This window comes from Pagrus major, chromosome 4 (assembly GCF_040436345.1).
Source record: "Pagrus major chromosome 4, Pma_NU_1.0".
In the NCBI taxonomy this organism is placed as follows: Eukaryota; Metazoa; Chordata; class Actinopteri; order Spariformes; family Sparidae; genus Pagrus; species Pagrus major.
The window spans coordinates 23,124,041-23,151,828 of record NC_133218.1 but is presented as its reverse complement, the minus strand read 5'-3'; the positions used below and the strand labels follow the sequence as shown (position 1 = coordinate 23,151,828).

Here is a 27,788-nt window from a genome sequence, read left to right as displayed (position 1 = left end):
TTTGTAAAGAAACCAGGGACAGACCGATATATAAGTTGGCCGATACTGTTGGTAGATATTGGCCTATCATGGCTATATTGGTATCGGCATAGATGTTGTGACATGCGCTGAAAACTTTTTCTTCGAGAATATAATGCAGAAAAAGATGCTTGGGGGTGATTTGTAACTATTAAATTCCCACTGAAGTTTAGTGTTTCAGTGCACTGATGACATTTTGGACAATAAAGTTTAACAAGTAAAAGTTCAAATATTCTGTCAATGTTAAATATCTTAGTCTCAAGTGTTTGATTACCACATTTTAGGGATTATTGCAAAACGTGTGTATGTTGGCTGATAAAACAATATTGAAATTTTTTACTGCCTAATATGACTATTGGCATCAGCTCCAAAAGATGTTTTTTCTACATGTTTTTTTTCTGGTTTCTTTACTCCTCTATGACAGTAAACTGATTATCTGTAGGTTGTGGACTAAAACAAAACATTTAAGGATGTCACCTTGGGCTTTGGGAAACACCGATTGACTTCTCACATTTTTTGACATTTTATAGACCCAATAGCTAATTGATTAATTGAGAAAATAATCAACAGATTAAACAACAAAGAATCCTGAGTTGCAATCCTGGCTTGTTCACACCTGTCTTTGTCTTGTTCCAGGTGCCAGTCTACATCTCCGTGCCCTATCCTCTCTGCCAGTCAGGCGCAGAGCCAGCAGCCTGTCCTCAGTGACAGTGAAGCAGGAAAGCAGAGCCGGTACGTCAGGACTGACGGCAGGTTCCTGGCACGAGCTGGCTGGAGCAGCAAGGCCGCCAGCCTATGCAGTGGTGACACTGAATCCCAAGGCCGTCTCACCAAATCAAAGAGCATCAGCTGCCTGGACAATAGGCTCTCCATCTATAAGCCTCAAACCAAGTCCTGTGAGGACGGTCAGGGTTTCCAGGAGCAGAAGGAGAAACAAGGGGATCTTTCTCCGGGAGATGGACTCAATGGTCGGCCGCTGAGTTGGAGCACGCTGTCACTGGGACCTTCCTCTAACCAAAGCCACAAACGTACCCTCTCCCTCAGCCGCTCTGTTGCAGGTGTTCCCCCCACCACAATCCGCAAAAAGATCTCAGAATGGGAGTGCAGAAGGGTGGCTCTGCCTAGGATGAGTTTGTGTCTTGATAAAAGAGGAGGAGAGCGTGTAGGGGGCAGTGAGGGCTGCCCCAGCCTGCTCTCTTCTCCCTGTAGCGAGAAAACTTTTGACTTCAAGGGGGTTCGCAGGATGAGCACGGCTTTCTCAGAATGCTCCTACACAGAGGAAGAAGAAGGAGTTTCAGACAAAGACGGTGTAGGTCGCTTCCAGAAAAGGATGGGCAAGTCAGAGTCTTCGGGAACATTTGTACGTTCCCTGTCTGCTCGGAAAGAGACATCAGCAGTCCTCAACAGGATACAGAAGATAGAGCAGGCCCTGAAGGAGAATCCCAACCCATCCCCTCCACGTTATCTGAGTAATTGCTATGCCCCGGACAAGACAAGACAAAAGTCTTTCATGATAGGTGACGACTTTGACAGTACATGCACCAGTAAGCGCAGCAGCATTTGCTCAGTTGCCACTGAACCTGATGCTGTTTTAGTGCCTGATAAGCTCTCTAAACTCAGACAAAGGTTTAGTGTGAGCTCAGCCAGGTCTGAGAGTCCAGAACCACCCAGCCAACAGACGTCTGTTGGCACACCAGTCAACCCCCTACCTAAACCCAAACGCACTTTTGAGTACGAAGCCAAAGGGGACCAGAAGGGCCTGTCACCAGCAAATGGACTACCTCCAAACAGAGCCTCGGAGTCTCCCCCACCTCTGCCCTCCACTCCTGCACCCAGCATGACACGAACGGTTAAGACAGAGGGGAGCACCCCATTGAGACTCCAGGACAGGTGAGAATATCAGTGTGCTTATGTTTCCTTTAACCGAGATGAAAATACACAATATTGTTGGAAGTCTAGCCTAGAGAGTATACCGGGTAGGAAGAAGGGAAACATGACAGGAAAGAGGAAAGGAACATGGCAAATGAGACTTTCTTCTTCAGAAAGAAAAATGAAGAGAAAGAGAAGGAGCATGTGAATTAACAAAAAGGGATGAAAGGTATCAAGGCAGGGAGGAGCTCTAGCTGTTAGCTTTTATTTTTTATTGTTATCTTCAAATCTTTTAACTGTTAGATCTTGAGTCACTGTGAGTTTATGAAATTTGCTAAATAGAAAGCATCAAAAGTCATGATTAATTGCATCACTTTAATTTAGATTGTTTTGGTTCTATGTGTTGGATTTGAAGTTATTTGCTGTTTGAAATATTAGCAAGTATGTATTTTTGGCCAATAAAAGTATCCAGTACATAATGAGCTGGTGCCACAAAGCTGTTATGAATTAGGCATTGAATCAATTTCTGTACTTGAAGCCATTTTAATATCTTCAAATAATTGCTCTACTTTTGGTACATTTTGAAACTGCAAAATGTAGGCCTGCCCATAATTTTTCTCATGCTACTATAGCCAGATAAATGTATCGAACACATGTTAAAAGGCACCATTATACATGAAATTCTAGGGGAGAACCTCCAAACCTCTGTTACATTGTCCTACCTACAGTTTCAATGGTCCCTATGCCCATGGATGTATCAATGTGTTTCCTCCATTCTCAAACAACAAAACGTGTGTGTCATTTCATTCCTCTGAGGAGTAAACAGTAAAACAACCTACTTGTTCTTGTAAAGGTTGTGTGTTGTTAATGCCCAGAACTGATACATAGAATCGCTATAATTGAAAATAAAAACCTCATCAAGCAGATCGGATATTGGTGACTAATCTGTATTAAAGACAGTTTCTCAAAGCAATCTGTGGCCTCATGTGTCCTTCCTGAAAAGTTATTCCAGTGAGGTATTGAGGGAGAAAAAGATTACGTGGAAATACATCAGTACACAGTAAATATTAGCTGAATCCTGGATTCTGTAGTCTGCCCTTGTGTTTACTCTTAACTTATAGCTCTCAGGATCAGACGTCCTCAGTGTTTTTCATGTGAGGGTGGGACCTCTCCAGATTGTCCCTATGTAAAAAGGGGATGAAATCCGTAAACGTTCATCCCTTGGACTCTGTGTTTAACATTCCTGTGGCACTAGCAATTTCAGACCAAGCTTAAAAGCCACAAGCTGTCGATGGCGCGACATGACCGTACTGTAGTTCCCTGCACTAATGTAGCAGAGAGTTCCTCTGCAGTGCCCTGACATGTGGTGTGAGCCTTATACTGTGCAAAGAACACAGAAATAGTAAGATATCTGCATGTTTACTTGTGAATTTCCTTGTTATTGGAGCACATGTTGATCCTGGTGTTTCTGTTTTTCTGTATTTTATAATTAGTGGTTCCTGATTTCAATCTTTTAAGGGGTAAGAATGCTTTTCACGTGTGTTTAGTGTCTTAACCACCTGTTCAGCTTTTCTCCGAGTCTAGCTGGCAAATGGAGAAGAAGGAGTATTTTTAATACCATCTGGCCTTTTTCTGTTTACTCTTATCTGTCTAGCTCCTTTGAGGCTGCAGTTTGACACTGACTCTTACTGACTCTTCCTCCTTGTTATTTTTGAGCATGTGTGTATCATCTCCTCCCATCTTGGTCTGTTTTGACTTTCCTCATTTATTTCCAGAGAATCGTGTGAGTCGGAGGATGCTACGAGTGTGCCATCTTCATATCCATCCTCGCCTACAGAGAATGGCACACTGACCACAGACACACGGAGTCGACCCAATTCCAAAAGCACTTTAGAGGAGAATGCCTATGAGGACATAGTAGGTAAGCAGACTGCTTCACTGGCCTTGAATACACTGAGATCCCTCACTCATTTCTGTCTGAACAAGGTCACTGTTGGATACAGTTTATAACTGAAAGGATAAGTCGATGAATCTATTAACAGAAAATGTATGTTTTAGTCAACTTTTTTGGTAGTTGAGTAATTGCAAAAGCAGTGTTGTTGGAAGTACCCAAAAGACATACATACAAAAGTAAGATATTAAATATACTCAAGTATCAAAAGTAATTTTCTGGCAAAAAATGTTGTTAAGTATCAGGTAAATGTAAATTATACATATATTTACATGTATGTATACACAATATTCTTTGGGTCAACTAATTATCGGCCTTGCACATTTTCTGATTTGATAATCAGCATTTTTCTGAATATTGGAATTGGAATTCTTATTTGATTGCCAATAAACTAAATAAATTTAAACATGCACTGTTTTGGCTTTGATGCAGCATGCAAATTTGCAAAATAACAGGTAACGTAATTCAATAAATGCAGTGGAGTAAAAATGACCATATTTGCCTACAAAATGTGGTTGAGTTAAAGTAAAGTACGTGTTTGCTTTAAACTCAAAGTATTGACACCAAGATTAAATTAAAGGTGGTATTCCCCTGTATCAGAAGGTCTAAACCACAGTCAAAGAAAAAGTGTTCGTTAGTTCATGTTCAGAGCATTTCATGAAGTGTACATACATACATTATATGATATCATCAGTGGCCTTGGAAGACAGTAGTCAAATGTTTTAGTGAGAATGAGATCCCCTACAGCATGGCCTAATGTCATAAGATTGTGAGGGAAGCTCCTCCTCCTGCATCTGCCTCATGTAAAGGTGTGGGGTGTAGAAAAGTCTCAGCGTGGGAGCAGTCACTGAACACTCAGCCTGAGAATAAGATTAATGGCTCACATGTGGTTTTATAGGTTGTATTTTACTGGAAAGATTTCACACTGCTAACTAGCACTCTGCTGATACATATTCAGATGAGCACTGTAAAACTCAGTAAAACTATTTTCACAGTGAAGAAGATCTTTATTTTGTGACATGTGTATCTCACTGTAAACAGGATCGACTCAAATGTTCTCTGAGTTGATGTGTGTATGAAATCTTGAACATGTTGGCGAGCCAAATTCCTTTCCACTAGCAAATGACCCCCAGGCCTTCTGCCCAGTCCAATTGCCAGCTCCCCCAGTGAATACTTAATGTGGTGGAAATGTGTGTCAGTGTGAGTGCAGTCTCATGATAAAGCTTCGATTTCAGATGCAGTAAAAAAGTTTTCACACTCTGAAATATTTTTGTATGATAAATGCTCAGTGATGACCAAATAAGGCCTGATGCAAGTATTACATTACCTCATGGTATTTCTACAAGTAGCCACGCTGTTCTCGAATCAGTGATCAGTGTCGTGCTCAGCAGCATTCTTGTTTTTTGGAAGCCGAGGATGTGCAGCAGTCTCAGAGGGAGCGTCAGGGCATGACTGATTTTCATGTGAATCCTCACAAAGCCCCCATTGTTCATCCAGCAGCGTGAGTGTAGAGTTTGCAGTTTGGAGACGCACTTTTGCCAATCTCTGTTTGTTCCGGACAATGACATCGTCACTGAGTAAGTTTGAAATTGCTCCAGTTATTTAAAACAAAGCTTTAAAACTGAATGGTGGAGCGCAGTGGTTTCCACCACCACTACACTAGTGGTTTACAGGTTAGATGATCCATGTGAAAAGCAGCCACAGCAGTAAATGAGCCATGTTTTGGTCCCTCTGAGCCCCTATTTTAACAAGCATTAAATGCAAAGAAATCCCCTCACATTTCCTGAACTCCATAAGGACATGTTGGCTTCCTTTCTTAGCTGTCTTTGTATGACATTCACTCACACCATTTGGGTTTTTCGCACCTGTGCTTGATGCCAGATGTTTACCTTAAGAGTGCAAGTCATTTGTAATCTAGACTACAGTGTTACTACAAATGCATGATAGATTGTGATATTAGGGGACTGTTTTAAGTGCTTTTGACTAGTGTAGGTGATAAACGGAGTGCCAAAGAGTGATCTGTTTACAGGCACATGAATCACACCCTGTGCTCCAGTGATACTATGATTCAGTCCTGTGGCCTCATTACAGAAACTTCCTAAGTCTGAAATCAGATGTTTTCTCAGTTTAGGATGACATTTAGGATTATATTATACTGATGTTAGCCTGTTAAACTTGGATAACACTGATGTTAGCCTGTTGGAGAAGCTAATGCTGATGTTAGCAATAGGAACAAGGAATTAGGACGATTTTCTGTAATGAGGCCCCTGGTCTTATTCAAACTCCAAGCTTTGTATTACCTTCACTGATGTAGTTTTTTCTTACCTTTTGGCAAAGTATTTTCTACTTTTCAGAATAAATCTGTCTCTACATGTAATGAGTGATTCCCATTCCAATAAAGTTACACATAGACAGTTACAAGCACAGTTGGAACTGGGGCTTTTGTTATTCTTTGGTGCAAAATAAGCCAAAAATACTCCTACATTTCCCCAATGTGGTCACAAGCACAGTATCTGTATGGTTTGTGGTTCCGCCAAATGTTCTTACAAAACTGTGACCTATTTTTACACATTTCTGCTCACGACTTAATGGGTGAGTCGTGCCACTATACCGTCATTCGTCCACTTTATAGGGTAAACTGAAACTGACATTGTTGGTATAGTTTGTTCTGTGCCGCCTTGCCCTGCCCCAAGAGTCCATTGTGTAAACAGAAATGTACAATCACTGTGTGCAGCTGAGGTGCGTCCACTCCCTGCTTAAATCTGTGCGTCTGGGGGTGTGTTAGAGAGAGATCTGGATGTTTGTAATCAGAGGAGTAGATTAGTACCCTCCAGTACATAAGCGGCTATACAGACATATCATTTTCCCAGCAGGCTCTCATTACAGTATTGCTTCAGTTTAATGGAGTTGCAGCACAACGTGGGGTCAGACTAAGCCCTCTTATTCTGCTCCTCAGCTTTAATGATGCACAGAAAATCACTCCAGTAGACTAATTTACTGTGTGACACAACATAACACTCTAATGATCCCAGGCGCACCTTGTCTATGCATTGGTGTGTGTGTTTGTACCTCAGACAGGTTCAATAATTAACCTTAAAATAGATAACTGAACAGAGCTCTGCCTGTAGGTTAATCTTGGGTGTTTTTAAAAGCACACACTCATTGTTTGACATGCTGAGTTTATCGGGTTTTCCACTAATATACTCAGGAAGAAGGAACACAGCTACCACATAGATTTTTGTTCTCTCCCTTTCTTCTGACAGATAACACTGCTTTTCTTTCTTTTAAAAGTTTCCCTCATGCATTTCGACGCCATATGGCTCTGTTTTTATTCTTCGCTGTGGTTTCTTCACTTTCTCACAACCTTTTTCAGACCCTGCCAAAAAGCTATTCTCAGAGCGAATGTCTGAATAGACATGGACTGTGGTGTTACACAAGTTTTTCTCTTTATTGAAGTTGGCTCTTTGCCAGGTGACATCAGTGAGAGCTGTGCAGTGCTCTGTAACGTTCCTTTTCTTTTCTTTTCTTTTCTTTTCTGCTATCATCTAGTACATCTATAGAGCAGTAGCAAAGTCTGTGATTATTGTAAACTCCTAAAGGGGCAGTGTTGCATTTTTAATGTTAAGCTCCTTAAACATTTGTCAATAGTTTGAGCATTAACTGTGTTTTGTATCGTCATTACTTATGCCTTATTTGCAATTCCACAACATGTTTAAGCACATAGCATTGGGTTAAAAATGTTTTGATTTTCCATATTCTGAATTTTTTTTACATAAATACATACAGTACTTGCCAAGATTTTTTTTTTTATCATAATCATGTATTTGTACACTGAAATTCTTCAGTAGTTGAACAATGTTATTGCCAGATTCACAGTCTAAGAAGACAACTCTCCTCCTCACCTCTCACAGCAGACAGTGAACATGCCTGGACAGTGACTCACCGGCAGTGTTGTGTCCAGAAGTTTTAGCTGGGCCCGCAGAGACCTGTGAGGCCCAGTGCCAACAGTAACTGTTTTGAAAGAAGGGAGTTCACTTGAGCCAGCTGGGAGTCACCTTTGACTTACCTTTCAGGACTCCTCTCTTTCCAGACTAACCATAGGAAGGCCCTCCGACACCCTTTACTGCCCTCTGTTTTGACCCCACAGCCTCATCTGTCTTTTTGGAAAACACCCTCTGTCCATGCTAGCTTTACCACTGACATTATATTTAAGCTACATTGATTATGCACTTCCTCCCAACAGAGAAGGAGAACCCCTATGAGGATGTTGACCTGAAGCGGAAGAGTTTGGGTCGGAAGTCTTGTCTGTTGGAGAGCAACAGATCTTGGACCACCATGGACAGGAAGCTGAACTCTCCACCTCAGGTGGGTCGCAAACCTTTTGGGATTAACAGCACTTTTTTTTCCTGTAATGAACATAACACATACTGTATGTTTTCCTGTGTTAACGTAAATCCCCTCACTGGCTGTCAGGGCTGAATCTGGACAAGATCTTTTAAAGAATCTCACACCTCATTTGTGACACTACAGGAAACAGTTGGATGTGTTTAGACCTGGAGATTCTCCACAGAAAGACACATCTCCAGGCTGGGCGTCCTTACTTCAACGCAGGAGCCCTTGTTGTTACCACCCATGGATACTGGTGGTAACAACAAGTGCCGTTCAAGTGCAGCACATACTTGTTGAGCAGCTACAGGAATATAAAAGAAGAGCAACTGCTTCTCTGTTTACAGTGTAAACAAATTCATGATGTTTTACAAAAGAAGTCAATCAATAATTGGCTAGATACCATCATGCAACAGTAATCTGATTCCCTGCTGCAGTCTGGTTTCATGCGCAGTAAAATTTGTTACTTTGCTGAGGAGTTGTAGGTAAGCACCCTGTCACCTGCAGCTCTACATTTAGCAGATCGCTGTGGCTGCTCCTTCTTGTTCCATTACTCCCTACAATATTTAAAACATATCAGCTGTCAGAAAATGCAGAAAATTATCATGTCTTCTTTGTAGATGTACATTTTTGATGAGTCGCTGCTGTCAGTGCTAACCTCTCAGACAAATACATTATGTTTCTTGTTACTGCTTCTTGTGTTCCCTGGCTGAACCCTTTTAATGCTTTTAATGTTCAAAGAATAATGTTCAATTGGGTTTATAGAGAGTGAACAGTAAACAGTCAGGCTGCTATTTTTATTTTTTATTTTTTATTTAACCTTTATTTAACCAGGGAAGAAGTCTCACTGAGATTAAAAATCTCTTTTTCAAGAGAGTCTTGGCCAAGACAAATATCAGTGAGAATCAGTGAAGTTGGATAACATGCATGCGTCATTTCCTATGAATCCACCATGCCTTTGCAGGCAAGTCGAATCTAGTGCGGGAATGGAGGACCTTGCCACTAACAATGAAACTCACTATATATATATATACAAGAGGAAATGGCCTCAAAAAAACAGGTTTGATTTCATGAAAATGAATTACAGGAAAATATCTGAATTAATGCAGTGGTATAACTATTTATTAAAACTATACCTGTGAATGAATGAAACGTACCAAACCTGCCATATTTGGGTTGCCCTAATAGCTCACTTGGTAGAGCGGGCGGCCCGTGTACAGAGTCTTCAGCAGCAGTTTGATTCCAACCATTGGCCCTTTGCTGCAAGTCATATTCCACTCTCTGCCCTGTTACCTTTTACTCTATAAGTTATCATATTAAGTAAAGAAAAAGCAAACAACAAAAAAAAAACCTTTGATATTATGTCTCCCTGGCCAGCTGCCTTCCAAACCCAGTAGCCAGTCCCTTCGCCTCACTGGTGCGAGTGACAGGAAGAGCCACCGGATGTCACAGTTGTCCAAACGCTACAGCCATGATGAAATGCTGCTTCTCCCCCAGCTGGGTGTCTCCACTTCACCTTGTGGCCTGCTGGATGATAGCCTCGGTAGCACCAGTGATACCCTGGCCTCACACAGGCACTGGAGGATCCCCAAGGTACACACTACAAGATCCTACACAAACACCCACACTTAGTCCTTGCAGAGCTCTGACTGTGTTCTCTCTTTCCTTTCCTGCTTCAGAGAGCAGCTCAGGTTTCTGTAGGGACCAGGTCAGAGTCAGAGCAGATCTGGATCACTTGTATTCAGAAAAGATGTTTTTGAAACACTGTCCTTGTGCCTAATTACTGCTTGGGTTTCAGCTCTTGTGGTACCTTTTCTCAAGAACTTGCCATGACGCTTTTCAGTTCTATTTTTCTGTAACCTTAAAGCTCAGTGCAGTATTACTTTTGGCCAGGTACACCCACTTCTTCTATACTTAGGATCAAAAGAAACAACTTCAGATTCCCCAAAAGAGAATTCCCTCTTTCCTCTGTTTATAGCTGGTCCAGAGGATCAACTCCATTTACTGCACTAAACGTGGGAAGAAGAGGCTGAAGAAGCTTTCCATGTCCAATGTTGAGACTACATCTCTGAGAGGTAAGGGCTCTCTATATTCCCTATATCCACTGGCCAGATAAGTGAGTAAATATTTGTGTCTCAGCCACCCACATAGAGTTCTTTCTGTGTCCAGCTCATGACATAAATACATGTTTGTGAAATTGCCCTCTGACCTGTCGAAAACCTTCTTGTCTGTCTCATGTCTGCTTCCAGATGACAACAGCGAGAGTGAGAGCGACTCGGACGACAGGTTCAAAGGTGAGTGACCGCAAGAATGCCTTGGCAAAGGTTAGGTGCTACATTTCTGTCTTTTCTCACTGCTTATGCAACAGCTTCCAACAGTTTTGTATCCAACAAGCGATCCTGTGTGACCGGACAGGCTGCAGAATTGTAACTGAAACATTTAGCATATGCACGGATTATCAGTACCATACAACATGTATCACATGTATTGATTAAATGACAAGAATGAACGATAATGAGATATTGTGTTGTTTTGGACACAAGCTTTCAGTCAAAGTGAATTACACCACTACATTTCAGGGCCTGACACGTGGAAGGTTAATGACCTGTAGGCCTTAGATTAACATAGAGAACTGCAAAGTGTGAATTTTGTTTAGACCAGGGCTGCCCAAAGTGGGGCCCGGCAGAGGGTTTGTATTAGTAATCAATTAGTTGATAAATAAATAAAAATGAAGAGAAAACAATATAAATAATTGTTTATGCAGTTCAATTTTTGTGTGAGGTTAAAATACTTTATAATCATATAGGAACCCTAATAATTAATTATTTTTCATAATCTGACCACAGCAGGCACATACTGCAGGTGACTTCAGTCTTCAGCATTCAGTTAATTAAGGGACCTTTGGATCCTATTACCATTTTTAGATGTTTGCCCACCATTAAGTTTCGGCACATTTTGGCACTCCAGACAGTGAATTGTATATACTGATGTGTGCTTTCCTCTGCAGCTCATACTCAGAGGTTGTTGAAACTGCAGTCCATCCTTCGACGGGCCCCCAGCTACCGCACACTGGAGCTGCAGCTCATCGAGTGGCAGGAGAGAGAACTCTTTGAGTATTTTGTGGTTGTTTCTCTAAAAAAGAAACCCAGCAAAAACTCCTACTCCCCAGAGGTCACCTATCAGTTCCCCAAGGTAAAAGCATAACAGTCATAACTGAACCCATCCCCTAAAATGCTGACTGTTTTTAAAGCTTGCTGTTGAAAGGAGGAACTTTTTTTAAAAGCACTCCCTGCAGCAAAGTAGTGTGTTCAGGTGGCTGCACACACATTAATCACTTTATAATCAGTATAAAAATCAATGGCATGTTATGGAAACGGTAAGCCCTAAAGCTAAACATTATGAATTTGCAGTTAAATGGAATAAATCAATGAATAACAAAATCTGTGCCATGAGCTTTTGACACTTGGTTAAGGTTATAACGTTGAGCCTGGGCAGTCTTGGGAGCCTGTTTACAGTTAAAAATAACCAGCATCCATTTCTGTGGCAAGGAAGTGTTTTTAGTTATTCAAAGATATATTTTAAAGTTATTTAAGATCTGGTTCAGCAGCTGTGTCCATTGGGAGAAGTACATCTCTGCCAGCCAGAGGAAACACTCTCTCTGGTCATTTATTGGTCACACTGATATCCGCGGGGATCTTTAACAAAGGTGGACACAGTTATTTGAAGGACAATGAGTTGACTCCTCTCCTCTCCTCTCCTCTCCTCTCCTCTCCTCTCCTCTCCTCTCCTCTCCTCTCCTCTCCTCTCCTCTCCTCTCCTCTCCTCTCCTCTCCTCTCCTCTCCTCTCCTCTCCTCTCCTCTCACAGCTAGAGAGGCCCACCAAGCAGATGAGGGAGGCAGAACAGAGACTCAAAGCTATTCCTCAGTTCTGTTTCCCAGATGCAAAAGACTGGAGTCCTGTCTCTGAGTACACCAGGTATGGCTGAAACCTTCTTAATTCAGTGTCAACTTCATTATTACTAAGTGGTCTATACAAGGGGTACTCCAGTGATTCAGCATTCAACTCCAGCATTGCACTATTTGACAATAGTCAAAATCATAGAAGCAGATGCTGAGAAATCTTGACTTTCAGTACCTAAAATGGATAAAAAACCCAGGATTCATCCTACATTTTAGCTTCATTGTACTCTTCTTGCGTGATAAACACTCACACACTCATCTTTCAAACTCACACCATTTTGTGGCAGAGGCTTTCTGTTGAAAAAAATCTCCAGCTATAATCAAGATAACCCCGATGACATCATTAAGATAATTTCCTCTGACTTTGGCAATCTCCTCCAAAGCCACAGAGAAATTATTTAACTCTCTTGACAGGCTGAGTAGTAGTAAAACCACCTCCATGAGTTCCTGTATTGTTACAAAATACAGAATCAACTGCTGCTAAATGTATGAATCAACATTTAGATAAGCAGTGACTAGACTATTTCCCCCTGGATGGCCAAAACTGAAATTAATGGCGCGCCACAGGCCAAAAGCAACCACCTATTGTATTGTATTATGATTCAAAATGCCGTTAGGATCCCAATTTCCCTTGATTGACTGACTTCCTGTGGAAGGTTTCACCTCGCTGGCCTTGCTCAGATTATTTAAAGTTAAGCATCCTGCATATTTAAAGAGCATTTTAACCTCACCAAACCGAAACAGCATAAGCATTCTAAATTTTAAATAAATGTACATTTTTTTTTATTTACTAGAAACATCTGGCAGGCCTAATTGACCCTTATGGCGGGCCAACTTTGGGAAGCCCTGGTCTAGTGTGAATATAATTTTATTATAATGGATAGGAGAAATAACTGCTCTCTGCTTGGCATATTTTGATTGATAATGTTATGCTGTAGATGCTCATCAGCCGAGCTTAGCCTCATGATTATCTTTCAAACACCTTGTCTCTGGGATGCAGGATAAAATCTTTTATCTGTGTACTGCAGCTGCTCCACTCTCCACCTAAATGTAAAACAGGGCCAGATCCTGACAGAAAGGTGTTGCGCAGTCCTTATTCTGTGCCCTGTTTTTTTAATTGTTTTGTATATGTTATCTGCAAATTATCTATGTATTTCTTTGTGTTGATTCTCATGTATATTTGTTTCATTTTGTGCTACAGTGAGACCTTCTCCTTCATGTTGACTGGAGAGGACGGCAGCAGGAGGTTTGGGTACTGCAGACGCCTGCTGGTAAGCCACTGTTGAACCCCTCCTCCTCTGCTCCCTGTTCACACCCTGCTGAGCCCTGTTTGTTGTGACAGACATGAGAACATGTGATAGGATTTTCCTGTGGGGCCGCTGATGTGTTGCGTGACCATCCACTGTGGCAGCAGGAAAGAGTGTATAAATCAAAAAAAGACAAGGAAAAAACAATTGTACCCATGACTGAGGAGAGGCAGAAAAAAAATCCACCCACTCATTATTATAGCTGCTGATCAGCATGAGGGTCATGTACAGGGACTTCTCAGGGAATACCTATGGCAAGTAGAAACAGAAACATCTGGAATAACAAACATTCAAACCACATGGCTGTCTGAGAACAGTAACTGAAGTTGCTACAAAAATGCATTAAAGTGTTTTCATATTAAATATGTAAATCTGTCAGTATAATTGTGTTTGGGATTAGATATAATTACATATGTAATTTATAAAATTCACAGAAAGAAATACAGCTGCTACACACTACTTAAATTAGTGTTATCCTTCAAACACTCAGTCCTAGTCATAAAAATATAATTTACGATAAAAAGAATCCCTGTTATGATAGACTTAATGAGAGTTTCTCAGGAGAGGCGAAACAAAGAGAAACCATGAAAAATCCAAACTTTGTCATTGTGAAGCATTTCCTCTTCATAATGAGGCTGCAGAGAGCTTTGAAGTTTTTCTGCAGAGCCTCCCATTTAGCTTGCGGGTAGAAAGCATGACTGTGTGGGATTCTGTGAATGTGGTGGTGATTTTGTTTGCCGTTTGGTATTTCTGAGTATGTTTACAGTGCTGCAGTGTGTATTTTCTCAGAGGTTTGCTGGCAGTATCTTTACCACTGTCTATGCGGAGGAGCTTGATGACAGTGGGACATTTTGTCGTTTCTTTGACCAGACAAAAAATGTTTTTTTCACTCTGTTGATCTGAGATTCATCCTGATAGAAGCAGATTTTAATGAAGGTAGAGGAAGCTGCTCTCCGCCAGCAACTTTGTTTCCTCCCTGCTGTCCGACCAGCCGTTGGCAGTAACCGAGCATTCCTGAGGACTTGAATCAAGCTCCACATAGTTGATTTAATCATCCATTTGGAAAAGCGGAGGAGAAACAAGAGGAGAAAATTGTATACCTAATATGGACAAGTGGATTGGCGTTTCTTGAGTGCTTGTGTTCATTTGTGTCTGTGTGTTTGAGTGTTTGTCTTGAAGCACATAATGGTGCATGAGTGTACTAAGGAAGGTAGATACAATCAGCAGGAGCAGATAAACCACCTGTGTTTAGGAAGCTGGTATCCACATGAAAGACTTTCACCTCACATCACAGCCTAGATTTAAAGACCTCAGCTACAGTATGTAAACAACTTCTCTGCCTGGAGTTGTATTATGGATCTGGTACTCAGATCCAGTAATTTGGAGGCTTGACCATTGACTGTAAGAAATATGCACAGAGCTTTCTTGCCTGAAAAGTTATACCAATGCAGAAGAGCCTTAAACTTGCATTCTTTCTCATGGCCACAGGGACAACTCCAGTCTTTTCAAAAAGAAGTCCGAATGTATGTAAGCTTATGAGAAAATGGCCATACTTCTCGCTTTATTATTACATCTGTAAACAGTTTCCTAATGAGTTTATGGTCTTAATCATTTGTGTCAAGTCTTATATAATACATCATGGTGTTCATTTAGTAAATTATGGTCCCATTTAGAGTAAAATAGACAACAAAGCAGGGTATGCTTTAGGGCGTGGCTATTTTGTGAATGACAAGTCGCTAACACGTTGTGTCCTCAGGCTCTCAGTCAGATACAATTAGGATATCCTCAAGTGCTTTTCTCTCTCGTCCAAATGTGGTCACTTCTGGCTCCAAAAAACCAAGATGGCAAAGGCCAAACTTGCCAAACTCGAGGTTTCAAATTGGTAGTCCGCAAACCAGTGGGTTTACACTTGGGCTTGACCTATACTTGAGACTAAAAGTCAGGATATCTTGGCCAGCCAGAAGTAACAATTAGTGTGTGGACACTGACTATGAAGTGCAACTCAATTCAAACCATGTTTTCTATCATGTTTATCCTACTCAACGTGTTTCTCTACTGCCTCGAATTTGACAATTCTTCTTTAAATCTGCCTCTTTTAAGTCCCCCAACATTACTGAAGTCTCTACCCCTTTAAAAATGATTGTAGACAGTTTTCAGGTCTGTGAATGTGTTCCTTCAAGTCTTTTATCGGCGGTGTCTGTTGCTCTGTCTTCCAGCCGACTGGGAAAGGACCTCGCCTTCCAGAGGTGTACTGTGTCATCAGCAGGCTGGGCTGTTTCGACTTGTTCTCCACGGTGAGTTCAACATGTACACGCTCACACACAAACACATGTACTGTAGACAGACAGCTACAGTAAGCAAGCTGTGTGTGGTGTTGTAGCTGCGGTTAACCCGCCTCACAGCTGAAGTAAATGACTTTCAGCAGACCTTCTGCTGTACGCCTGCTCATTGGTAAACCTTATTTCGGTCTCTTTTTTTTTACTTTTTGATTTCCCAGAGTAATTGTTTCCTTCACTTTTGTCTCGGTGGTGCTAACACAGAGCAGAGCTGTCACTCTGTTTGACTTTTTCAGCCTTATCTGATTACTTGCAAATTTAACCAGAGTGAGTCCAGACTGTTGAAATAAAAAAAAATACCATGGTATATTTCAAAGACAATGTTCAAATATGTGATGTATTCATTGTTTAATAATGATGAACTAAGGTTTGGAAAAACATTTTTAAAAAATGGATTTTAGCATTTGATTTGTGAACGAAGTGTTATTACTAGCACCAGAGTTTTTCTAGTTTTGCATCATGTGATATCAACAGATGCAAGAGTGCAAGCGAAAGCATCAGAACCTGAGATGAAAACGAAAGGGAATCTGTTTTACAAGTGCTTTCATGATAAAGAGAAAAGAAGCTGGTGTTTGATTTCAAAAGGAGCTGTTTGTGTGTGAGGCAGACATACAGACAGATGGACAGACAGACAGACAGACAGACAGAAATGGGGAGAGGATGAGAGAGGTGATATCATGTGACCTTGAAAACAAGCAATTCTCCAATCAATTTTCCAGACTAGAGGCAGCTTGGACCAAAACAGGCACACTGGGTGGAATTTTCCAATCACACAGGCATGGAAAGAAATTCATTTGGTATTTTTCAAAACAGAAAATGAATACCGAGTTCCAGACAATAAAAGCCAAACACATAACACACACTTTGTTGCCGTGCACATTTGTCTTGCTTTACTACACAGTCAACATAGCAGATTGATTTCCAAAGAAGTGTGTTGTTGATGTTAAAACTATTTGAATCACATTAATGAAACTGTGCTCTGTCCTGCCATGTTCAGATCCTGGATGAGGTGGAGCGGCGGCGAGGCGTCTCAGCAGCCCTGGTATACCCCTTCATGAGGAGTCTGATGGAGTCGCCCTTCCCTGCACCAGGGAAGATTATCAAAGTGAAGACCTTCCTGCCTGGTGCAGGAAATGAGGTCAGAAACCAACTACTTATGCTTTCTACTCTCATTCACCCATTAGATAAAATCATGTACACTTCTCAGTCAATTACATCCACAAACTGTGATGACTTTAATTTCCAATTTATTTGTGGTCGTCCAGGTCATCGAGCTGAGGCGGCCCACTGACTCCAGACTGGAGCATGTGGACTTTGACAGTCTGTTCAGCTGCCTCAGTGTTCGGCAGGTGGTACGAGTCTTTGCCTCTCTGCTGTTGGAGCGTAGAGTCATCTTTGTGGCTGATAAACTCAGGTGAGGCTCCATGATTACGCTTTTTCCTCTTGCAGTTACATAGATTTGACTTTAACTTTGTTTGAACCTCTGTACACATTTTAAAGTAATGTGGCCAAAACAAATATTGTGTTTCATCAAGAGATAATTATGCCATGGGATGGATAATCTTCTACATTTCTGTTGTAATATAAATGTCCAAAAATAACGTAGTCTCTTGGAACCCCAGATACTGAAAGCTTGTTTAGATTTATTGATATCTTTCATGAGGCCCTTTTAATAGACCTGAAACGCGTATACTATACACCACTTCCCATTCAATATTAGCTGTAGTTGGCATCAGCCCCTGTGACAAAATGGATGGATATCGTGGATGACTAGTGTGACAAACTTTATCACATCCAAAAATATTTTACAGACTGCCAGCTTGATGGTGAGCCAGTCTGTTAATTAACCTCTCTACATACACAGACACACAATAGCTTAACAGATGCACCATGTGTGGAACTGTTTTCATTATTGTGTATTGATCAGTATCAGAAACTCAGGCAACAGGTCAGTCAGTTAGCTTGTCTTACAGTCAGCTGCCAGTTTTGATGCCGGTAGTAAAGTGGGTCACAGCAGTGAGAGTCACTGCCGGAGGAGAACAGGGTGGGGGCTGATAAGATGCAGAGAGTCTCAAAGGACTCAGTGTCCCAGTCTGTCCTCTTGCTACAGAAAGGAGAAGGGTACTTTTAGAGCATTGGAGGCGAGGGTGGAGTGGGAGGAGATTTGAGAGAAGAAGTAATCTCTCCATGTATCAAAGCCTAGTTTAAACAAACATCAGTGGGGGCAGTGACTGTGAGGAGAAGGAATGCACTTCCTGTGTGCGCGACTCTGCCCTCTGTGATCTGTGGCTCGACTGTCACCGTTTGACTTATGATGCCACGTTCACTCCCTGTGTATGAGCTACGGCACTCTCTGTGTCCCTGGAGAGAATCGGTCTACGCTGCTGATTACCAGAGGCGATAACATCAAGGAGTCACTGGGTGGGATTCTCACAATGCAATATTATCATGATATACTGGCCAAGATGGTGATGGTATGAGTATCTTAACTGTAAAACAAGGAATCCCCGTCTGTCTGTCTGTCTGTTAGTTATTCGCGTAATCTCGAGAACCATCAATCCAAACTACTTTACACTTGCTAGGTTTGTTGCTTAGGACTCAGGGATGTGCAGTGTTGAATTTGGTGTAATTTGGAAATGCAACACGTTCAATATTAATAAGGTTTGAATAAACAGCAAACAGACTGAACACATGATCTCATGGGGAAGATGACATAAACAAAGTGGAGATTAGTGAGTACCGCATTGCAGTGTGAAAAAAACAAAGGCAGAAAGTTAAACAAGCCTGGATGAGTGGGAAAATATGGTCAACACAGGTTTTCTATTTCTAAGTGACAACTCGAGGTGAGATTTTAAGTTTCTGTCAACAGTAGCTTGCTAGCTAACGTTAGCTTCAAGGCCTACAATGTTCACTGTTGCTAGGCAGCATCATCAGCTGTTCCGGGATGCCTCTCGAATTGGTTGTCGTGGTTCGACCTTGAAAGTAAGACACGTGTGCCACACAGCATGTGCAAAGAAGTGAACATACATGCAACAAGATTAATTTATATGTTGTAAGACAAAAGTTGTGTAACAAAGCACATTTATTCAAATATCCTACTGGTTTTGGTGATCTCCTGACTGTCCTGCCACCACCGTAAAGTTTATATTTGTGGGTTTAAGTGAAATGTTTCAACAACCTTTGGATAATTTGTCATGAGATTTGGTACAGAGATCCATGTTCCCTTCAGGCTGAATTGTAATTAATTCTGCAATTTCTTAACGTTTTTCAAGCGCCATCGTCAGGTCAAAATTTCACTCTTTGTCCAAATGCCTGCCAAACTTCTTGTTGTTCAATGCAAATTAGCAAATGTTAGCATTAGAGTTGGGATCTAATCCGATCTCAGTATCGGGTGCTGATACTGACGTAATTAGCTAATCAGATATCATACTGATGTCACTCATCCACATACCAATGCAGATTCCATGACGTATAAATATGTACCAATGCAATTTTAAGCAAATATTCAAACTGTTGTAGCACAAATTAATAAATTAGAAATCAGTATTTATCAGTTTTAGAAAGACATCGGTTGTCCCCATATTTTTCTTTCTCAGAATTTTTTACGTTATTCGTTAGATCTTGCACCCACCGTAACGTGAAATGCGACACAGACTGAACGAGCTCATAATAGTTGGCTAATTCAACATGTCCTTATTTTGACGATATTTTAGACAGAAAAGCAAGACAGTAACTTGCAATCTGTGTAAAGCTAGGATATAACCAATTTCAGGATTGGCATGCTAACAAATCAAACTGAAATGGCGAACATGGTAAACATTATACCAGCTAAATGTAACCATTGTCATAATGAGCCGCCATTCAAGTTCAAATTTGGCAAAGGTTAAATTACTGTGAAGCAGAACAACAGTTAAAATGTCTGCAGTAAAGGGTGGATACAGAAAGTACAAATTATGTTTCAAAAATCTAAAATAACTACAAAAAAGAAAATTACAAATGTGAGTTATATAATTTTCTGTCTTAAACATGCAGTTGTGCATACTGTATGATCTGCACAAACCAATTGTGTGTGTGTGTGTGTGTGTGTGTGTGTGTGTGTGTGTGTGTTTGTTTGTGTGTGTGTGTGGATTGAAATGTGCAAGCGTGCATGCAGAGCTGCAGTGTTTTGGTTTCTTTTAAAACCAGTGACAGGGCCTCACTGCAGCATTAATGACTATGATAAAAGGGCTGCTCCCTCTGGGGCTCTGCTACAAAATCCATTCCCAAAATACCGCGCCAGCAGAACATGATGTATGCTTCTTTCCCTTGAAATGTATATCCAGTACAAGCAGGAAGCAAGAGGAGAAGCCATGTTAGGCAATCGTTTTCTGTGGGGTCGTCTATCGCCCGTTACATTCACTTAACTTGTGTAATATTACACTGAATCCTTTGTTGTTTTTTCCCAAAAGAGGTTGTTGCCTCGACACAAAAAGTCTGCACAGGCAATTTCTTTTAAACTGATCATTTACCATCCAATGCCTGTAATAACAAGTTGGATGGCTAATCAGATAAATTCATCGTCAGTTATGTCACTCTGTAATTGCTTAACTCAATTGACCTGCAGATGCTGAATGAGTCTTGTCAGTGCTGCAGAGTTCTGTAAACAACCTCAGGCTATAGTTGAGAACGGTTACCAAACCGTATGCGCAAGTCTGGATTCATCTCTTGGCGTGGCGGTGAAATACTCTGACAGCAAAAGGGAAACTGCATATTACATCTAAATGACTTTCTCTAATATGACTCCATTGTTAAGATGATTGAATCACACCATTGTCCCAATTGTTCCATAATCAGAATTGCACACTCAAACTGAAATTATGAAATGATCGCAGAGATGTCCTGTTACAGGAGGTGGGTGTCTCACATATCGGCTGAAGAAAAAGAAATATAATGAAAGATGAGAAGTCTGTGTATGAGAGGAAGAGAGAGAGAGAAGAGTTAAAAAGGAGTAGACTAGAGGGAAACTAAACAATGGCATCTCAAAGTTTTTTTTGTGGCCATGGTGAATTAATCAAGCTCACTTTTGTGGCATGAGGCACGTGTTTTTGCAAAGACTCTCTGGTTTCCTCTTAATGCCATTAATTTTGGTTCCAATCTCTGCCAATGGTAAACCCAAAATGTGTATTTAAACTGCAGGAAAATGAAGTACAATGTGAGGTATGCTTTTAATGTTGAGTCAATGGTGTCCTTTTTTACTTTTGGAATAATCCATCGGTCTGAAAGTGAGTTGGAGGCAATGACATGTTTTGCAGCTGCAGTGTTATGATCAATGGTGGCTGTAATCATCAGACAGGTAAAATTATTGCCTCTGCTGCGGCTGGCATTTTCCCAATCAACAAGCGTGGTAGCATACTTGTTTCATTTAGTCCTGAGCTGGCATGAGGCCAAAACCGCTTTTAACAACTTAACCAGTTTCCCATGTGCTATTTAACTCAGAGGCAGAGTGAAATCCACACACTGTAAACATGTGAGATGTTTCTGTTTTTCAAAGAGTCAAGAAAAACGTGGCCATTACCGGAGCCTGACCAGCTGATTTTTACATCAGTGTCCTTCTCATGAATGTTTTACACCCACATGTAGACGCTCACACACACTTGTGGAGACTCATATACACAAACACCTGAACATGTTCGTCTAATCTCGAGACAGGGCTGATCAAACTCAGACCTTATTGTGGATTTAATAAGAACATGTATGAAGTTTCCCAGAGGGGAGCAATTACTTATTGTAAAATTACCTCTGCTGTTGCCTTCTGTGGAGCCGGAGACCTGGTGGCTGGAGATCCTTAAAGACAGGAAGTGAGGGAAAACCATTTGGGGACTAAGGGAGCAAAGAGGATAAAAATACACCATGTGCAGCTTGTCATAGGAATCCTATAGGTCTATATGTACTCTGCTGTATCTTTATATGATTTCTAGGTGTTATTTTGAGCTTGGGAAGAGCTTTTACGTCCAAGAGTGGTTTTGCAGAGTTTCGCAGCACAGCTGGTGTCTGACAGCTGTGGTTCAGTATGTTCTCTGTCTCGTCCTCTCTGTCCTCTGTCAGTGGAATCAGTCTCAGCCACATAGACACAGTGCAGTGCTTTAGTAGAGCTGTGAAGTATGTGGTGATATCGGCTTTTTTTCTCCGTCTCGGACACTGAAATATACCCTCCTCCTCTGGCCTTCACAGACTAAGCCTCTCGATCCCATGTTTCCTGGAGTATCTGCCAGTTCAGCCTCACACACACTAAACCAGTCCTGGCAGACCTTTGAGAACTAATATGTCAGGATTAAAACCTCAACACATAACAGCTCTGCACAGACCTCACATCCACAGAACTGGTAATTCTCTCTCTTTTCCTGAGAGTGGACTCATAAATTTCTCTGACTTTTAAAAGAGTAATCAGATTGAAATTAATCAGATTTATCTTTGAGAGCTGGTTTATGCCTGCACCTTAGTAAGTAAGTAAAACTTTGGGGTTAAACATTTAAAATACAGGGCATTCTGTCTGTTAAACTTTGTATCACCCTGGTATGATAAAGTCTTAGTTTACAACCAGTCCACATGTAGCTTGTTGCTTTGGATTTTCTTGGGTGTATTTTGGCACAGTGGTTCTTTGAGCTACACGCTGACATCAGCATACTAACATGCTCACAATAAAGATGCTGAATGCTAAGCTTTGCAAAAATAGGAGAATGCACATCCAAACCAAAAAAGGGCAGGTGCTGAGTGGAAAGTGAGCAAAACACGAAACAGAGAGACGGCTCGCACACTGGGAATCTTACTAGTTCTTAAGGCTGGGTGATATGGCCTTAAAATAATATTGCTCTATCTTTCGGCTATGTTGTGATACACTGTAGCCTACATGTCTATATTTTGAAATCTACTCAAAAGCACTTCAGAAATGCCATGACTCAGTGACAAAATCAAATATCACATTATGAGCTATGAGTATGTGATAACACAATGAGATTTTTGATAAATAGTCATCAACAATGTGTTTAATGCGATAAAACTTCATTATATTAAATAATGATTAAGTGGGTAAAGGCAAGAAGGTGTAACAGTCTGGTAAGTATAGAAAATGACATCACTTTAATGTAATGCTTTTAAAATCAGGAAAAGACAACACATGCCATAACATGATATACCGATATCCAAAATATAAGACGACATATATCATGATAACAATATGACGATCAATATATTGCCCAGCCCTACTAGTTTTGCAGGGATTTGGTCATTAATAATCCATTTAATAGTTGCTGAAATATTTCAGTCTGGAGCGAAGTGGTGGACCAGCTGACCAACTGACAGACCAATATTTCATCCCTAGAGCCATTAAAACCACCATACAGCATAATCCAATCTGATACGACCACATTGCAACCTTGATTCTTATCCACACATATAAACCCGAAAAAATAAAGCTTCATCAAATAAGATTTGTCGAAAATGTCCTTCTGCTGATGCTGTAATTAAATTCTTTCATTCAAGATGTGAAATTTTTTCCCCCCGATTATTGGACACAGAGGCCTTTTCTTCTTTTTCTATGATGTGTGGTCTGAGGCTCTAAAGCTTTGGTCTGGATCTTAACGGGAATGTCCCTCTCTCTTTCCAGACTTGAGTGGCAACCTCTGGTAGTGCAGAATGTTTTCACTGCAAGTTCATCCTCTCCCAAGAGTGTGTGGTTGGGGAATGAGTGTAAGTGATCCATTTGGTATCAGTGGTGTGTTGGGCCACGTGTAGCCTGTGGCGAAGGTTTTTCTGAGATCTGTGCCCCATCACTCCCTGTTGGAACTCGTCAAACCCAGGAGACGGGATCTGTTAGGAATTATCAAGCCCTCCTCAGGCAAATGGAAATCAGACCGGCCAAAGCAAAGCTGCAAGTGCTTCATGTTGTGAGTGAACTGGGAAGGCTCTAAAAAAAAAAGACTGTGGTTATTGTAGCCTTTGGGTTTTCACTGGTGTAACTCTGTTTTACCCTGTCAAGAAAGTACATTTTAATCTTGGCAATTTGACTCATGGGAAGTTAAGATGAAAAGGCCTGTGGCAAACATGTAGCCTGAGTGGAAAAGTTTGTGGGAGTTTGTCATTAATCTCAGCAGCACATTGATTAGACTGATCTCTGTTCTCTGTATATGTTGCTCTGAAATGTAGCTTCTGAGGCTGAAAGTCAGCGTGAGCGAGGTCACGTAAAAGGGAGTAACTTCTGTTTACTCGGATCTTCTGACAGCCACCATGCAAAACATTCCTCATTAAAAGTGTATATATCTCAAGTGGGGTGCGTTTGCATACCCTGTTTGATCCCTGGGCTTGTTCTTGATCCATACTGATTTAGTGCTCCACTGTGTGTGTGCGTATGATTGCACCCACAGTTTATTTTCACTCTCTTTGTGTACGTGGATTGGACAGTATGTAGAGGACAGAGGGGAGGGAGGGTCAGCCACTGTCAACAAGCGACGGATCGTGAGAAAGACGGGCTGCTATTTGTGATCTCCATTTTATACCACAGCTGTCGGAGTTAAACCAAATTGGTGTTTTTTTTTCTGTATTGCGTCAACAGCCCTCCAGCTTAACTATAGCAACATGTCAGAGTCACGCCAGCCCCTGCAGACAAAGGGTAATGTCACAATAATGCCTTTTATTGGGCTCATTGTGGTCTGTAGTCGATCGTGTTAAACTCCGAGTGGGAGACAGGCAGGAGATGATGAGCTGCAGGAAGAACAAAGTGTCAAAGCTAGAGTACATAGCTGTGCTGTCAAGCTTCATATAAAATAAGTGTCTCAAGGAGAAAAGGATCAAGTATTCATTAAACCTGGGAAAAGAGCTCATGTGCTCGTATAGTTCAGTATGTAGCCCAGATAATGATTTAATGATAATGATTTTTACATTTTGGAGGAGTGATGTTTTGAGTTTTTTTTTTTTTTTTTGCAGTAGGCAGTATTTTTAGGAAAACCATATAAACCACCACTCCCCTCTCAGTCTGGAAAAACAAACATCTGCCTTGTTTTGTGTTCACTGTAATCTGGTGTGGCCTCTGCAGGGCGCTGCTGTGTGAGTGTGAAGGTGACTGATGGTGTGTGTTGTGTTTTTTTGTGTTTTTTAACAGTACCCTGTCAAGCTGCATGCATGCAGTGGTGGCGCTGCTCTACCCCTTCTCCTGGCAACACACCTTCATCCCCGTGCTGCCAGGCTCCATGTTGGACATTGTTTGCTGTCCCACTCCCTTCCTGGTGGGGCTGCTGTCCAGCTCTTTGCCCAAGCTCAAGGAGTTGCCTGTGGAAGAGGTGAGTACGCCGCCTCTGCATCTTCTCTGCGTGTTTCTGCGAATTTTACATTTCAGATTGATTTGATTTGACATTCTTCATCTGGATGTCCCTGATTTGGTCTGTCTTTTTTGGTCTGTCTCTGTTTCTTTGTTCTCAACTTTCTCTAACTGAAGCCTCTTTCTTGGAATAGTGAATATTAGTGTCTGGCTGATAAATTACAAAAATACAGATTCAGAGTAATTCCATTATAAATTGGCCAATGGATTGTTCCTGCGTCTGTTTGACCTCCTCTGCCTCTAGTCTTATTATATGAGGGAAGCAGCCAGGTGACTTCCAACCAAAGGAAAATATCAAAACTGAGGTCACATTTCTCGACAATACCTTTCAAACCAGAATCACTTAAAGGTGCATTATTATTGTTTTGGCCATTTGGGGGCAGTGAAACAAGCTGTCCAACCCTCTCACATTAAACATACAAAAATATTGATTAGTCCAGCTTCAATTTGGTTCTTTTCTTTGTTTCACATCTTAAGTTGTAAGTCTTTTTGTTGGTCATAGATTGAGCAAAACTTTTTTATGTTTTGAATGAGCTGCAGCAATCAAGCAACAGAAAATTCATGTATTTTTTTTTTAACTGGAAAATTTTTTTGGAAGTTAGATAATATGGTGTTCAGAAAATGAACTCTTTACATCTTCTACAGAGGGTTTCATAGAGGTCGCATGTTCTAATGTGGTGGTAAAAAAAACCTCTGGAACGACCACAAGTTGCATATTCCTGAGGAAATATATCAGAAGAAAATTTTCAGGAACAGTACCACACTTAAGATTTTTTAGTGTTTGAAACAAGGTGAGTATGGTTGTGTTTTTGATCTGTTTTTTAATATCTATTACTTCCTTCACCTCCCTTATGGTCTAGCGGTTAGGATTCCTGGTTTTCACCCAGGCGGCCCGGGTTCAACTCCCGGTGTGGGAATTAAGACTTTAGGAAGGGTATATCATTAGAAGATCAAGAATAGGTTAATAATAAATCATTGTTCCAAACATCAGTCCAGTGGTGTTGCTTCACAGAGTAAAAAACAACAATACTGAATTCAAGAGACACTAATGAAGACAACTTGCATTGTATAAAGAAAAACACAGACTGGTGTAGTTTCAATTTCATTCTTTTTTTAAATATAATTTGGTGTAGTTTGCATCTTTGGTATTACATGTTTGTTGGTCATTGATTGAGCATTATTGGGACAGAAAACCAATCTGCAATAGTTTATTTAAATTGTTTGAGAAATGTTTTCAGCAAAAATATTTTCTGGTCTTCGTACTTACCTGAAAACATCCATATTGAAAGTCAAGCCATGCCTTTTTTCACAAACCCATGCGGTGTTGCTGTAAAACCTCAATACATATATACATAGATACATATATCTCTAGCGTATACATATGTGTAGCATTCGCACAGTTACAAGGTTTCTCATTCTAGTTTTGGCTCACAATACACATTTTGTGTAGTGAAGCAATATAATAAGATGTACAGATGTTAGTTTTGTCTCAGCATTGGCTACATCTCAGACTGAGAGGTGATTAATGTGAAAAGACAACGTGAGTCATAGTTAACACCGACCTGTTAATGAGCTTTCAACAACATCTGCTGTCTGTTTACATCACTCTTCCGGCTGCTGATTGACTCATGAAGATGATTCTAAACTGATCTTCTGAAGAAATGTGTTTCATGTCTAATTTTCTGTGTTGTAGCTTCTTTGAAGATGATTGTTATTTATTTTACTTAACAAATAAACAATTGTACTTGTAAGAGATAAAAGAAAGAAGAGAATATTTCCAGGTTTTTTAAATTAGTTCGGAAGATTGATATGCTTTTCTTTTTCCTTTTCTCAGGCTTTAATGGTTGACCTGGGAACTGACCGATTCATCCGACAGGTAAGTGTATGAACTTATGAAACAAAGAAAAAAACAAAAACAAAGCAATACTATATAACCTTTGCTGAACAGTGTCCACTGTTGCCACAAATGGGAACTGCAAAATAATGGTAATTTTCTCTTTAGTTTGAGCCCAACCTGGATGTTTTGATACATTTCATTCCTCTGTCTAAAAAGAGCAAAAATGGACGAAAAAAGATATAGATGTAATAGGGCCAGAAACAGAAAAACAACATGTCTTCTGGTGATTTATGATGTGTTTAATTTTCATTTTATGTTTTGTGATAAAACCACTGAAATATTTATCTCCTAATGAAAGCTAGCAAACATTAGCCTGGTTACTGGTCATACCAAACCAAGAAAGGCTGAAGCAGCAAAACCCCCGAATGTGTTGAATAGAGTGAATGTGGATTTTATTGCTTATGAATTCAACTTTTTATTTGTAAGAGTGAGACATGAGTTTTAGTTAGATGGTCTCGCTTTAGACGAGGGTTGTAAAACATGCGGTTCTCTGTTGTAAGTCTGAGCCTTTGAAACGTATTCTCCAAACATTGTTGTTTATCACTGGTGACTGCAGTGTTTTCGCTTGTTTATAGATGGACGACGAGGCCTCGCTGTTGCCGCGGAAACTTCAGGCGGCTCTTGAGCAAGCACTGGAGCAGAGGAATGACATCATCAATCAGGACTCTGACAGCGAGTCAGACGAAGGTGAATAAGTGACAAATCATCTCCGCCT

The 27,788-nt window shown here is 40.8% G+C and overlaps 1 protein-coding gene and 1 non-coding gene across 4 annotated transcripts in view; both read left to right on the top strand.

Annotated features, from left to right (window-relative positions):
- The window catches only part of dennd2b (DENN domain containing 2B), a 49,166-nt gene that overhangs the window by 18,265 nt on the left and 3,113 nt on the right, over positions 1-27,788 (top strand). For all 3 annotated transcript variants that reach the window (XM_073464142.1, XM_073464144.1, XM_073464143.1), the window contains exons 3-17: positions 655-1,908; positions 3,663-3,808; positions 8,082-8,203; positions 9,602-9,817; positions 10,203-10,299; positions 10,474-10,518; positions 11,232-11,416; positions 12,091-12,200; positions 13,386-13,455; positions 15,708-15,785; positions 16,825-16,965; positions 17,093-17,241; positions 24,961-25,138; positions 27,011-27,052; positions 27,649-27,760. In XM_073464142.1, coding sequence (XP_073320243.1) covers positions 655-1,908; positions 3,663-3,808; positions 8,082-8,203; positions 9,602-9,817; positions 10,203-10,299; positions 10,474-10,518; positions 11,232-11,416; positions 12,091-12,200; positions 13,386-13,455; positions 15,708-15,785; positions 16,825-16,965; positions 17,093-17,241; positions 24,961-25,138; positions 27,011-27,052; positions 27,649-27,760 — 2,945 coding nt within the window. The remainder of the gene's footprint in view (positions 1-654; positions 1,909-3,662; positions 3,809-8,081; positions 8,204-9,601; positions 9,818-10,202; positions 10,300-10,473; positions 10,519-11,231; positions 11,417-12,090; positions 12,201-13,385; positions 13,456-15,707; positions 15,786-16,824; positions 16,966-17,092; positions 17,242-24,960; positions 25,139-27,010; positions 27,053-27,648; positions 27,761-27,788) is intronic.
- Positions 26,022-26,093, top strand: trnae-uuc (transfer RNA glutamic acid (anticodon UUC)). The gene has a single exon. It is a non-coding gene; the product is annotated as a tRNA-Glu (tRNA).